Source organism: Calliopsis andreniformis, chromosome 7 (genome assembly GCF_051401765.1).
Source record: "Calliopsis andreniformis isolate RMS-2024a chromosome 7, iyCalAndr_principal, whole genome shotgun sequence".
NCBI lineage: Eukaryota > Metazoa > Arthropoda > Insecta > Hymenoptera > Andrenidae > Calliopsis > Calliopsis andreniformis.
The window spans coordinates 9,376,054-9,388,744 of NC_135068.1; the positions used below are offsets into that span (position 1 = coordinate 9,376,054).

Genomic DNA, 12,691 nt, shown 5'->3' on the forward strand with positions numbered 1-12,691 from the left:
CTCGCCAGGGAAGTGATGTACAGCTGTCAAACCGTTATATCGTAATTTCACGGTTAATCCGCCGTAAGCTTTTTCCACGCAGCTTTTGTACTCCGCGCATTGAAACGTACTCGCGAAGCGTGTTTTAATACCGAATCCTGTATGAATTCTCTCGAAACTGCAAATCACGATTACACTATTTACCCTCTCGTTCTTTAGGGGAGAGGACACTCCTCGAGGGCCTCGAGGACGCGTACGATAATTCACGGCGCGCCGAGGGACGAGGTCCTGAAGAGACGCACAGTCGCGAGGCTTGTTCTGCTTACCTTCCAGCGTGAAAATATCTCCATCGGAGTGCCTGATGACCGAAAGCTCTTGAGAACGAGTAATCTCGAGGACGTTCAAGCAGCCCGCCAGCACGAGAACTAGAAGACGCATCTTCCACACAGCATTCTGGAACAAAGTGGAGCAAATTACTGTTGCTTCGCGCGGCGAGCATCGTCGAGGATCAAGCAGAGGATTGCTGGGCTTTATCTGCGAATAAATGCACCGTTTCTCTTTTACTTGACGCTGCGTCACTGTACTGTCTTATCGACTCCTCTTTAACGATTTGTCTTAATGATTCAAGCGTAAAAAGGACGATTGACTCGCGACAGGTTTGCAGAAAAAAGGCAGCTATTTAATTCCTAGCGTGGCTGCTATCAGAGCATTTTATGTAATTAATTGTGGAATAATTATCTGATTTATGGGGGTCACACGAATCCTAGGGCGTGACCGTGAAATTGCTGTAATTAGGAGGTTAAAACCAAGTGCCGCGGGCGCTGACTGGAATTGATAACGGCAATTAGTCAACACTAAATGCTCCTCCTGCTGCCAGGCATGGCGCGAGGAGTCTCTGTTGGTCAGCGCTGTCGCCCAGCTGGCTGTCTTTAAAAAAATTGTACGCTTCTTCCATGAGAGATTGCAATGGATCGGCTGGTGTGGCTGAATTATCGTTGTCAACGATTCAGACGCGCAAAAAATTGCCGTTATCATTTATAACCCACTTAGCATCGGGCACAGCCGAAGCTGAAGATAGTTCCGGTTCAGTGGATGATGGAGATGGGATAGTGGATGACTAAAGACTAAAATTTTGCGGTGATTAATGAAACGATTAACGAATAAGTGTGTAGCGCGTGAGAGATGCGATAAGGCAGGTGCGCAGTTGCTACTGCGCAGCGAAGTGGACGCTGCTGCGTCGCATTTTTAATGTACATACCTATAACCTAGATAAATATGTAGCAAATCATTATCTGAAGCAAAACAACATAAGTCACAGTTTTGTTTAAAGAAAAAGTTCTTCTGGTTCAATATCTTTTTCCCTAAAATACAAATTCTATTTTGAAAACTTCAATCAAGTTTTAAACACCAATTTTTTGGAAGTGAGACTTACTTTACTTGATTTTATAGCTATAAATAATAAAACGGCTGTCTCTTATTTCTACCGCTTCTTCTATAATTATATTACAGCGAGCAACCTCAAATATGCTCATCTCTACACTTCTTAGAAACACAGGCCGCAACTTCTTCACAATTAACGACTCAATTTCAGTCTCTTTCATCTCCATATTCCCGAAAGGTTACTAAAGACCGAATTCCTGTCTAATCCATCGCTCCTAAAGAAATGATATAATTTCCTCGTAACAGGCTACCTCAGACGTGTGCCACAGAGTTACAACACACGGCGTCGGTCCCCATGGAGCAAGTTGCTTCTGCGGTCACAGAAAAAAGCCTACTGAGAATCCACTTAAAGACTTGGATCGTGCACAGAGCGGCACATGTTCTGGCGAGCTACGGAGGCGCCGCTGGAGGCATAAATTGCACGCTCGGTGCGTGTCGCGAGCGTTGCATCAACGTGACGTGTGTCCGCGTTATGCACAATCGAGTCGATGGCACGCGTGAGATAAGCCAGCCATTATCGATAGGCAACGCGCAAGAAAACGCGACAGGAATGCTTCGCCGAGATTTAAACGAAGCCTTTTTGCAACTGAGCCAACTGCGCAGCGAAACAGCACCCTGGAACGCTGCGGCGATTTTCTTCGAGGCTATCATTTGCGATAAACACTCGCCAGGCGACCCAGCCCTGCGGTCCTCGGGAACGACGAAGAGATGAAAAGGGATTTGAAAGCTTCACTCGTTAAGGGAAAAAGTCGAGACCTCAATGAGCAGGTGGGGTCGATTGAAATCATTGCTTTTAAGGTTCCCATGTCAAAATGCGGATAATTGTCGCGCTCTGGACCAGACAGCGCTTCGCGAAAAAGAGCTGCCAGATGCTTGGCGCTCGTTTGAAAAAACGCGCGCATTCCTCGTATCGATTAACGGTCCCCTTCTCCTGTAATTGCTCCGACATCGATGGCTCGATTCGATTCGGTCCTTGGTTCCGTGGCGGTCGAAATTTATGGCGCGTTAACTTGCTTCTTGTGGGTCCAGACCTTTCCTGAAGACTCAATCGTATTTGTCTTGGGCGGGGCGAAGAACGGTATGAACATGATACTTACTCGCTATAAGCTTGTCACGACTGAATCAGTGTGTAACTTTTTTCTCGTAATTAATTTCGATTATTATTGAGGCTGAGATTGATTGCAGAGTCATTAGTTAAGTAAAGACACTTGTACCTCATACTGTATAATTTTTTTCTTTATTATTTCTGTGATAAACTTATTAACATTTGTTACCATAAAATATTTCGTGAAAATTTTCGCTAGTAGATACTGCTGTATTGAGCTGTACCTGACAATTGATATAGGTGTTATAAGTTTCATTCTGGTTACCTAAAGGTGGGTCTATACATACAACTTTGTTATATAACACGCAGTGTAGACCCAGCTTTAGGCTGTTAATGGTAAGCAATAAGGAGATTGTAGAAAATGAAGGCTACTTTAGTGTTTACTCGAGAGCTTTCGAAGCGTGCAAATTGATAGGAGCTACCGTGGATGTTTCCATTTTATGCATATTGCTATGGCTCCACTGTGCTCAAAGTAGTAAATTGTGAATGGCAGAGCTGTTATAATGAAATACGTCTCGGACTTAGCTGGTTTTACATGGGCAATGAGGGATAAGAAATGCAATATCTTTAGCGACTGAATAGTTATTTACAACCGTCGAATCACGTCCTCGGTATCAACAAGTGGTTAAGGTAATGTCTTTTATTATCGCTGGACGAATCCCGTCGCGGCGCGGCTGGTATTAAAATTTCACCAGAGACGTGAAAAGTCAACCCCTCCCCCGTAGAAGTTTATGCCTCCGACATTAGCATATCTTAATAAAAATTTGATATATTCGATTTTAAATCGCCTGTTCGGTTCAGTGATTCGACTCTAAAATTAAATTTCAATCGACGAGTTCTTGTGTGGCCGACTACTCTGGTAAAAGAAGGTTCAACCGAGATCGATCCTCATACACTAGTTTAACCCTAGACCCAGATAGCCCACGACGTCTAAGAGACGTCTGTTTTATGCCTGAGCATCCTAGGACATCATTTAGACGTCTTAAAGACGTCTATTTTTCGTCTAAACGTCTTATAGACGTCATTTGGACGTCTTTAAGACGCCTTAAGAACGTCTTTTAAGACGTTCTAAGGTGGACATTTTTGTGATTTTACTTTTGAGTGTTTTTAAGACCTTTTTAAGATATTTCTGTACTATATAGGATTTCTAAAAGTCTTCAACTTTTTTAAGGTCACGTATAGTTCAGAAATGAATATTTCATCCTTCACGAACCCAAGTGAAACAGTAACAGGCCGAGCACGTAGCGTGGAAAAGAAATAAAGAAATACTCAAGATGAAATGTTCTTCCGCGAACTAATTTCACCGCAAAAAAAAAAAGAACAAATTTGCTCATAAAAAGACGCCGCAGTACCAAAAATGAATGTCGAATATCCGGTTCAATGCACGTCTTGGCCCTCCGAGTAATTTCCTGCGGTACATAAATTATACTTTTCGAAATTTCCGATGAAACGATTATTTCCGACTCCGCTCGGCAGCGGAGGCAGAGAGAGTGACTCGAGGAACGTAATTGTGAACCGGTTGCTGGATTAGGCGGCGTGTAATGAAGTGGATCACTGCTTAGCGAAATGATACCTCCGGCCCAATCATATTGAAGGCTCGCTAAGTGGTCTTTAATTATGCGCGATGCGTTCCACTTTCGCGTAATCTCGACTTTCTTTGCATTTTCCCGTGTTCATTGGAATTCCACAGCGTCCACCGCGGAGAATGCGGCCACGCACACGCATGATGGATGCTCCGCAATTTTCGAGGCGTTCCGCCGACCATGCGTTATTTGCATGAACTTAATTGCAAGCGGCCCGAATGGGAACATTGTTAGTACGAGCTGCCTCGCAGCGCTTCGAGGTACTATTCTAGGGGTATACTTTAGTGCCGTTAAAGTCGTAATAGTGCACGACTGTTTGCTGCGGTTGGCAGATCTCCTAAGTTGTGAAACGGAGCTCCTTGCGTATTTAAACGATTGCTAAACTCTTTCGAATCGTGCAGCTTGATTTAAATCGTATTTAGATGGAGTCGAAGTATGATTAACGACTTATGTAACCTCGATCGCGAATCGACTTCGTACCTCGCTGAAATTTTATCCGCGATCATTAGCAACCTTTTCGAGGAATAAAAAGGCTTCCTTTCGGGATCGAGTTATGAAACGCCACTGGAGTGAACTTTGCTCGTGTTTGGTTAGAAGTGTAAGCCTCTGCTTTTGAAGTACCGCTGTCTGAGGGGATAATTAAAATTACAACCAATCTGTTCCTTGCGAGCTCCTCAAAAACGTCTAGGTATCGCTTTGATTAATGGCGGTGATTAATCTTGACGTTAAGTATGTTCTGGATCGCCAGTCGATTCATGTAACACGGTTTCGATTTAAGTCACTGGCGGGTGAAATAATACATTTTTTTGGGACAGCCTTCTTGGGCAGCTATAGGTATCCATATGTCAGTGAACTGCTCTGGAGACTTTAATGCCTGGTAGCTGCATAAGCCATGATCTCACTAATGAGTGATCAATTTTACTAATTTTTGGGACTCGAAGGATTTCATTAAGGACGATGCATATCATAATAAATTGCCAACTTCTTCGTCACCAATTTCTTTTTGTTTAAGAAGTCGACAGTTATCTGGTAATTTCAATACTTAACGCAACTTCACAGGCGACCATCCTCCTAATAAATTACAGCAAGGTGCGTGTCTCAATACCTGGACACTATAAATAAATATAAATATCAAATACCTCAATAAGTGATCAGTTATTTTAAGTACTTTGACTGAGTCAGGTAATTACACTAAGAGGCATAAGGACTCTAATCAATTATTTCACCACAAGTCCTTCATTTCAGAGGTCCACAGTGAAAGTGCCCATTCATCATCTCCTTACGACACTAGCCACGCTGAATGTTGCCACGAAGTGCAATGATTTCGAGTCAGAGTATTTTCTAACGCCTCGTAGGAGATGCTTCGTGAATCAGAAAGTCTCTGATTAATCCCAGAGAGCAGGTATAGCTATCGCGATACCATCGGAGGGCGAACTGATTCCCCAGAACCGCAATCGAGCGGTCGCTATGTTAATGGTCCGCGGTCGGACGACAGCCGAGCACGAGTGCGTGCAATTAGCCTGCATTTTCACGGACACGTGCCGTGCACGATGATAACAGGCCGCGAGCGTGCAGCATTTCCGGCTTATGATACGGGATCCAGCGCGGAGGAGGGCGAGGATCGCGGCACGAGATCGTACGTGACCGATTGCGCCGCGCGGAATGTCGCGTTCTGTGTCAAGGTGGATGCAACACGCAGATCCCATCGTCATCACGAATCGTCCTGCTGCATCTTATCTCCGCGTTCGAATCGGCCGACTCTTCGTTTCGTACGGTCCCTAATTTGTTACGTGACTCAGGGCACTCTGGCTTGTAGCGGAACGACCGAAAATTGTTTTATGTATGAGGTTTAAAGCTTCGTGTTTAGTTTAAACCTTATCGCTTTCAGGTTTAAATTCTCGTGCATTTAAAAAATTTTTTAATGTCATTTTTGTGACATTTTATTTAATTTAGTGACTTTTTACTGACTTTTTAGTGACCTTTTAGTGACTTTAGTGACCTTTTAATGACTTTAGTGGCGTTCTAGTGACTTTCTAGTAACTTTGATGACATTTTAGTGACTTTCTAGTAACTTTTATGTCTTTTTAGCGACTTTAGTAACTTTTTAGTGACTTTTTAGTGACTTTCTAGTGACTTTCCAGTAACTTTTATGACTTTTTAGCGACTTTCTAGTGACTTTCTAGTGACTTAAGTGACTTTCTTTAATGTCCTCTTCTAGTGACTTTCTTAGTATATTTTCTGGGAATGTAGCTAAGTGGATGTCCTTGATTTTCTATGAATAAGTTTTGAGTTTTCAGAAAGAAGATACCAAATAAATTTGTTGATGACCCCTTTAACATGCAAGCTAAGAAAAAAATTCTTAAATGAAGAACTTTAGAGAGCGTGTTTTAAAAATGAAAAAAGGTACAAATACGAGCCCAGAAATATTGCTTTCCTGTATATAGTCACAAAACTATGCAATTTGTTACAGCCTTACAAAGTATTAGGTCAAGAATAAATTTATTACTTTCCTGGAAGTATTAGAAAACAGTAGTGAAGGGAAGTGTTCCATCATCTTAATTGAAAATAAAATGAGGAATCGCGGAGAGCTCGACAAAACCACAGACACACGCGATGATCCCATATAATTATCTCCAAGCAGCCACGGTTCGACGCAACGAGAGAAATCTTTGATTAATTGGTAAGAGGCAGGCGCTGTAATTCTTCGGGCAACGATGTCGTTTTTATCGAGATCGACTTGACTTCATAAACGATTTTTTTCTGCCCGGTTTAAGCAGGCCGAGGCCTTTTTTGTCACTGGACTTAACCTCCCATTTTGTTAAGGAGGGCCAAGGTGCGTGCAGATTGAGGTCTCAATTGTGAAGTCTAAATTGAGCTCCGATGGATGTCAGTTGATTAAGGTGTGGGGATCTGGAGGGTCCCGAACTGTAATTTCGTACTGATGGAGATATAATGTGTTGGGTGTCGTCATTGACACTCTTTTTGCCCAAGTTTTGACCAATGGCTACTGTGAATTTTCGGAAATACTTAAACTAGACTTAGTATAATATTAAATTTCCTTCGTATAATATTCTTCGTCTTATTTGTTACTGTTATCCAGAAAAATAGTTATTACTTTTATTCTAATTATCGTTATTTCTTCTGTCCCTTATAGGTTATGTGCATGCTACACATTGCGTAGCAATAATTTAGCCCTGTTCTAACAATAAGTTCCTTCATTCACACAATTTTTACCATTTTCTAACCTTTCTTACAATCAGTCCATCATTATTATTCCAGAAGTTCTGTTATAAAAGTTCCTCAGCTTCTAGGAAATAATTCAAAACCATTAGGGGATAAAAGTAAGCCATCATCACTCTCGTAGATTTCACCTGTCAAGCGACACCAAAGGGCCATTTGGCGAATCGCTGTACAGGGTCCAGCATATCACAAAGAGAAAAGGAGGATGGTACATACTTGGGCAGTCAAATGTTTCACAGGCTCACACGACGGAGGGTTCAATTAATTTCTGATTCACGAGGATGAGGAGTGGTCGAAGGCTGTTTCGACAGGATTTACGATGGACGTGAGCTGGGCAATAGGGAAGTGGGAGTATTAAAATCGATAAAGCTGTCAGTTTCGGTTATCGAAGTAGCAAGACACTTGGATTATAATTATCTTATAATTTCATATATATTTTTATACCCCCGAACGTAGACTCCTGTTTATCAGTAATCTACAGCGCAGTGTTACGAACGGTTCTTTATTAAGGGCGCGTTAAATGCGATTTTTATCGCCTGGTCCAATTACAGCCGCCATAAAACATTTCCAAATTACCGAGGACCTAGAGGGCGCCACAACTATATCAACAAAAAAGACTCGCCCAGAGTGAAAGAATTTCGAAAGAAATCTCCCGCTAACGAGGGCCTGCGAATCCAAATAAGGAAACCGAAGTCTCCCATTGGAAAAGCACACTTCACCATCGAATCACCTTACGAAAACAACCGCAATCAGCGTCGATCAAACTCGAATCGATCCTTCCCGCGATCATTAGCTCCTAAAACGTAATCGGTCCATAGATCACCTAACTGTTCGATCGCAGCACCTTGGCCAGAACAAATAGCAAATCGATCACGTCCATCGGAATCGTCGACAGGGCCGAATCCTCGTAGAGCTTCGTGACAGAAGACGTCTCGGCTCCTCGAACAGCGTTACGAGTGTGCGCCTCTCCTCTTCCTGTTATTTTGCGACGGTCCCTCTAATAAGGGACAAGCCGGCGCGAATTTAGGGCGTGCTTCCTGGAAATCGAACCGTATCGATATGCAGAGCGGTTCGTCGAAGGCTGTGATCATTTGTTGGCATCAACCTTGGGTCATTTGTGGATGCATCATTCGGTCTGAGTGAGGTGGATCACTGAACGATGGGAGGACGCCATACGCAACCATGTATATTTTTATTTTTAGCAGCTAGTTGTATGAAACATTGAAGTGGCGAGGGATAAAACAGTGAAATCTGTTAATAGAAATTAGGGAAAGAATTTTGTCCAAATTTTGAAAGCGTTTGCTTTGACTTCAGTGATGGATGCTGACAAGTGGTAGACGTACATTTCGAGATTTCCTAACCTCAAAGTTTAATGTCGAAGTTCGACAATTTTCCATGTGAGAGCTAGATACTTTGTCCTCCCAAGTAGAAATTTGTCTCAATAAAATGTATGTCTCTAAAGGGATTGTGTTGTTTTCAGAAATCCAGAGTTTGACGTATGACGCTGTCTGCTATGACGCACCTTCCATATTTCTCAGCGCGCTAGAACGTATCGTATGTCCCGTAAGAACTCGCCATCATTCTTTTCCACTGAATATTCATACTTTTCCAAAGCGTGGACACACGTGGCTCGAGATTTCGCGTTCACTCGTGGCCAATACCGTTCGAAGATAAATTTCGTGCGCGGCTGGTGCTTTAGACGCGACACGAGCCCAGGAAGGTTCTCTAATATTTTCGTGGATTATACGAGGCCTCTAATACACGAATCGTTCGATCGAACGCGAAATAACTTCCTAGTACGCTCGCAACACGTCTCGAGGTACAACCTCGCGTGTTTTTTACCCGATTAAACGTATTAATCTCTCGGCCAAACTGGCGCGTCAGCGCGTATTACAACATTATTAAAATACCGTTTCGCAGGAGCTCCTTTAATCCTTGGACCGTTAGCCTTTCGCGGCGAGCCTGTCGCGATTACGTCCTCGACGTTAAATAATAGTGTAAAATTACGTGGACTCTGCTTTTCTCGAACACTGTACTTAGGTTCTTAATTTTAGGGCAGCGACGTGTCCTCGAGCGTAATGCAACACGATGACTGAACTTATGTGAAGGGTAGGTTGAAATGTTCGATTTTGAATGAAGAAGTTTCAGGGGACAGAGGATTAAATGGCGACATGGACGCTGTAATTTTGTACCTAAGAGCCAAGAGTTAAGTTCTTTTTTCATATTTTTCAGGAGAGTTGAAAAACAAATGCGATTACCCCTTCATTTACAACGTAATTTAAGTAAATTCCTATTATTTGAATAAAATGAAGAGAAAGTAATAAGGTCCTGTACAAAATTTAATTATTGAAGAACATGGGCCTGGGTTAATATGGCAGTACAGTCCTAAAAATGTCCAAAAGATATCTGAAGTTAGAAATCAGTGTGTCTTTAGGACGCCTTAAAAGACATTCATAAGACGTCTTGTAGACGTTCAAATTACGTCTTTGAGACCTTCAGACTAAAAATAGACGTCTTTGAGACGACCAAATTACGTCTATGAGATGTCTTTAAAACGTCTTCAAGACGTCGTGTGCTCTCTAGGAAGGTATAGAATTTATATTTCACAGTGGGTCACGTGACAATTCTACCTATTTGAGAGAGTTAAGTATTTGCTGATTTCTTTAATGAAGAATAATGTCAGATATTTTATTTTCGACTGGATCCTTCCTGCCTCCAAGTGTAGTTAAGTCAAGGAAGTATCAAATTTTCGCGCTCGGATACCGCTGTCGCTGTAATTACTGTGGTTGAAGATAATAACAGCCATCTCGATGAAGTGTGTGGTCAGGGGCTGTCATTACTGCTAGCTTTATCATCACTACTCGCCTTGTTTGCGATTTCGAGGACCAATGAACTCTTCAGCTTCGAGCTTTCGAAATTCTACTGAAATTAAGAAACCATTTGCAGGCTGAGCGTCGATGAATATTGAAACGATTCCCTGCTGCGGTTACTTCCGATCCAATAGCTTCCGTATTGGGGACCTCCTTCGTCGAAGAAAGCGGGCACAGCGAACATCGCCTCGTTCGCGTGGATTCAGCAGATTCTGAGCCAAGTCCATGAATTACGAGCGGCGAAACAGAGAGTTCAGAAAGTGGAAGTTGCGCTCACTTAGGAAGACATTAAGGAATTTCACTTGGGGCTGCGGATTCCCACGAGTTTCTTATTTATTTTAAATAACTGTGCAGAGATCAGTACAAACGCGAAAATAACTAACAATAAATAAATTAATACTGTTAAAAATAACGTCAATCTTGTGACTGATCACAAATATGATCTATGTCACTGAAGAAGATTAGCATCTAAGGTAATTTTCTTTTTAAAAGTGGCTTTTTTAAAATTTTCTAAATTTTCTTTTTAAAAATTCTTTTTAAAAATTTTCTTTTTAAGTGGCTGATGTCTTGGGCTAAAATTCTGGATTACTGATAACTGCTTCAATCAAGTCGATCGAGGTGAGTCCTCAAAGCACCACCAACTTCTGAGAAAAGATACTCAGTGTCTCCACGAGTTCCACAGTATCGACGAGATTGACAGTGTCAATGGAAGCAAAAGGAACTAAGAGCACCTCGAAATCTTCTTAAGTTATTAGCCATATCTTTTTAAGGGGTCTCACGGTACAAGAAGAAGAGCGCCTGGCCTAATACGGATAAACGGAAACGTTCAGAGCAGGGGGGTCGTGACACGGAACGACAGACGTATTTACTGTTATAGCCTCCCTGACATGCTGTTCGAATTGTTGGGACATGGCTGCTTTACGAGGGTTCGGGATGAACTGTTTTTAACAAGCATTAGAGACACTCTATCTGATCTGGTTTAGCCGTGTTGGCGTGTAGAAAGTGGCTGTTAAGTGTATTCTATTCGTTTTACTCGATTCCAGATTGCCTAACCTAGAGATGGACACAGGTTCGAGCTGAACACTTTTCTTTCGAAACTCTCCACGGTGTTACACGAAACCGAAGAAGCTGAGGGATAATTCATAAATCTCCATCTAAGTGAACGCTGTCCTCCACGTGGCCACTTGCATAAAACTGAAAATTCCACAAATTGGCCCCGAGCCATCAACATTTACGTCCCCTGACGCGCAGGTAATACTGACAAAGACTTGCGCCTGGAGCAACTGTTCCACGGTTTATTAGCCAATAAATTTTTAATATTATGGAAATTATTTGAGGCACAGTACTTAGCGGTCGTACAGGTACAATGAACCTCTGATGCAGCGATGACGCCGTTTGATCATTTCGTATTAAACGTCGGATCTGGAGTTTGGCGCTCGAAAAACTCACAGGTTATGGAGTCTCCGCTGACTTTAACGACAAACCAGCGAGATTCCTTAAGTCGTGCCATGGCATCGCGGTTGAAAGAGAGAACACTTCTCGCTATGGACACGTGTTTGCAGGCAAACAGGAACTGTGGACAAAGCAGCGTTTCGTTTTCAGGAACTTCTGATTCCAGCGACACACTGGCTCGTAAAACCCTGCACCTGCTTCCTAGTTCCAATATTTACCTGTCGACTGTCTCCTTTCTCTGAGAAGCTAGTTTGTCAGCCTGTGCAAACTGACCGCCTGCGAAAGTAAAAGAAACTTGATAGAGCTGCAACTGTCCAGGTAGTGTCCATTTCCTTGACAAGTGGGCGTTCACTTGTTTAACAAGGGACTAATTGGGGGCCACGTCTCGAGGGGGAAAAATCTGCTAGGGACTTTTCTTGTTCTGTGTTTGATCACCCCAGGTCCAGTTCCTCTGCATCTGGAGGAAAAGTGGGGATTCAGGGTACATTTCCCTTTCTGAACACTAGCTGCCATGACCATTCTGGTTTTTGCTGATTTATCAGAGTCTCCTGACTTAAAGCTGAGCGTCTGTGTCTGATCGAAGAAAAGATAGCGGGGACTATCGAGACCTAGGGACCCAGGAGAACCGACAAAGCTGCTCCCGAAGCTGTTCCGCTTTTTCTACACGTGCCGCGATTTAATCGCACGAAGACAGCACTCTCTGCGACTAATGCCATCAGAATGCGTCTCCTCGCCTTCGTGTTTTTCCAGTAATCTTTGGCTACAACTGTGTCCGAGTCTGAGGTCTTACGAAACGAAAGTTTCTCCATCGGTGACCGAAATACGGGAAATAGTTTACTGTAATGGCTCCTAGGCGCTGGATTCGCTGGAGGAAGAATATAATAATGATAATTCGAGGCGAAATGAGGGTGAGAAGGTCTGTGTAAACACACTGGAGCGACGCCATAGGGGCCAGAGACCCCAAGCACAGCGACTAACGATTCGCCAAGTGAGTAACTACCGAACAAATTACTTCTGGCCGC

At 42.9% G+C, this 12,691-nt stretch overlaps 1 protein-coding gene across 1 annotated transcript in view; it reads right to left on the reverse strand.

Moving 5' to 3' along the window:
- Positions 1 to 12,691, reverse strand: part of Sha (shavenoid) — a 67,787-nt gene that overhangs the window by 17,554 nt on the left and 37,542 nt on the right. The window contains exon 4 of the mRNA XM_076382150.1: positions 306 to 432. Within this exon, the coding sequence (XP_076238265.1) occupies positions 306 to 432 (127 nt within the window). The remainder of the gene's footprint in view (positions 1 to 305; positions 433 to 12,691) is intronic.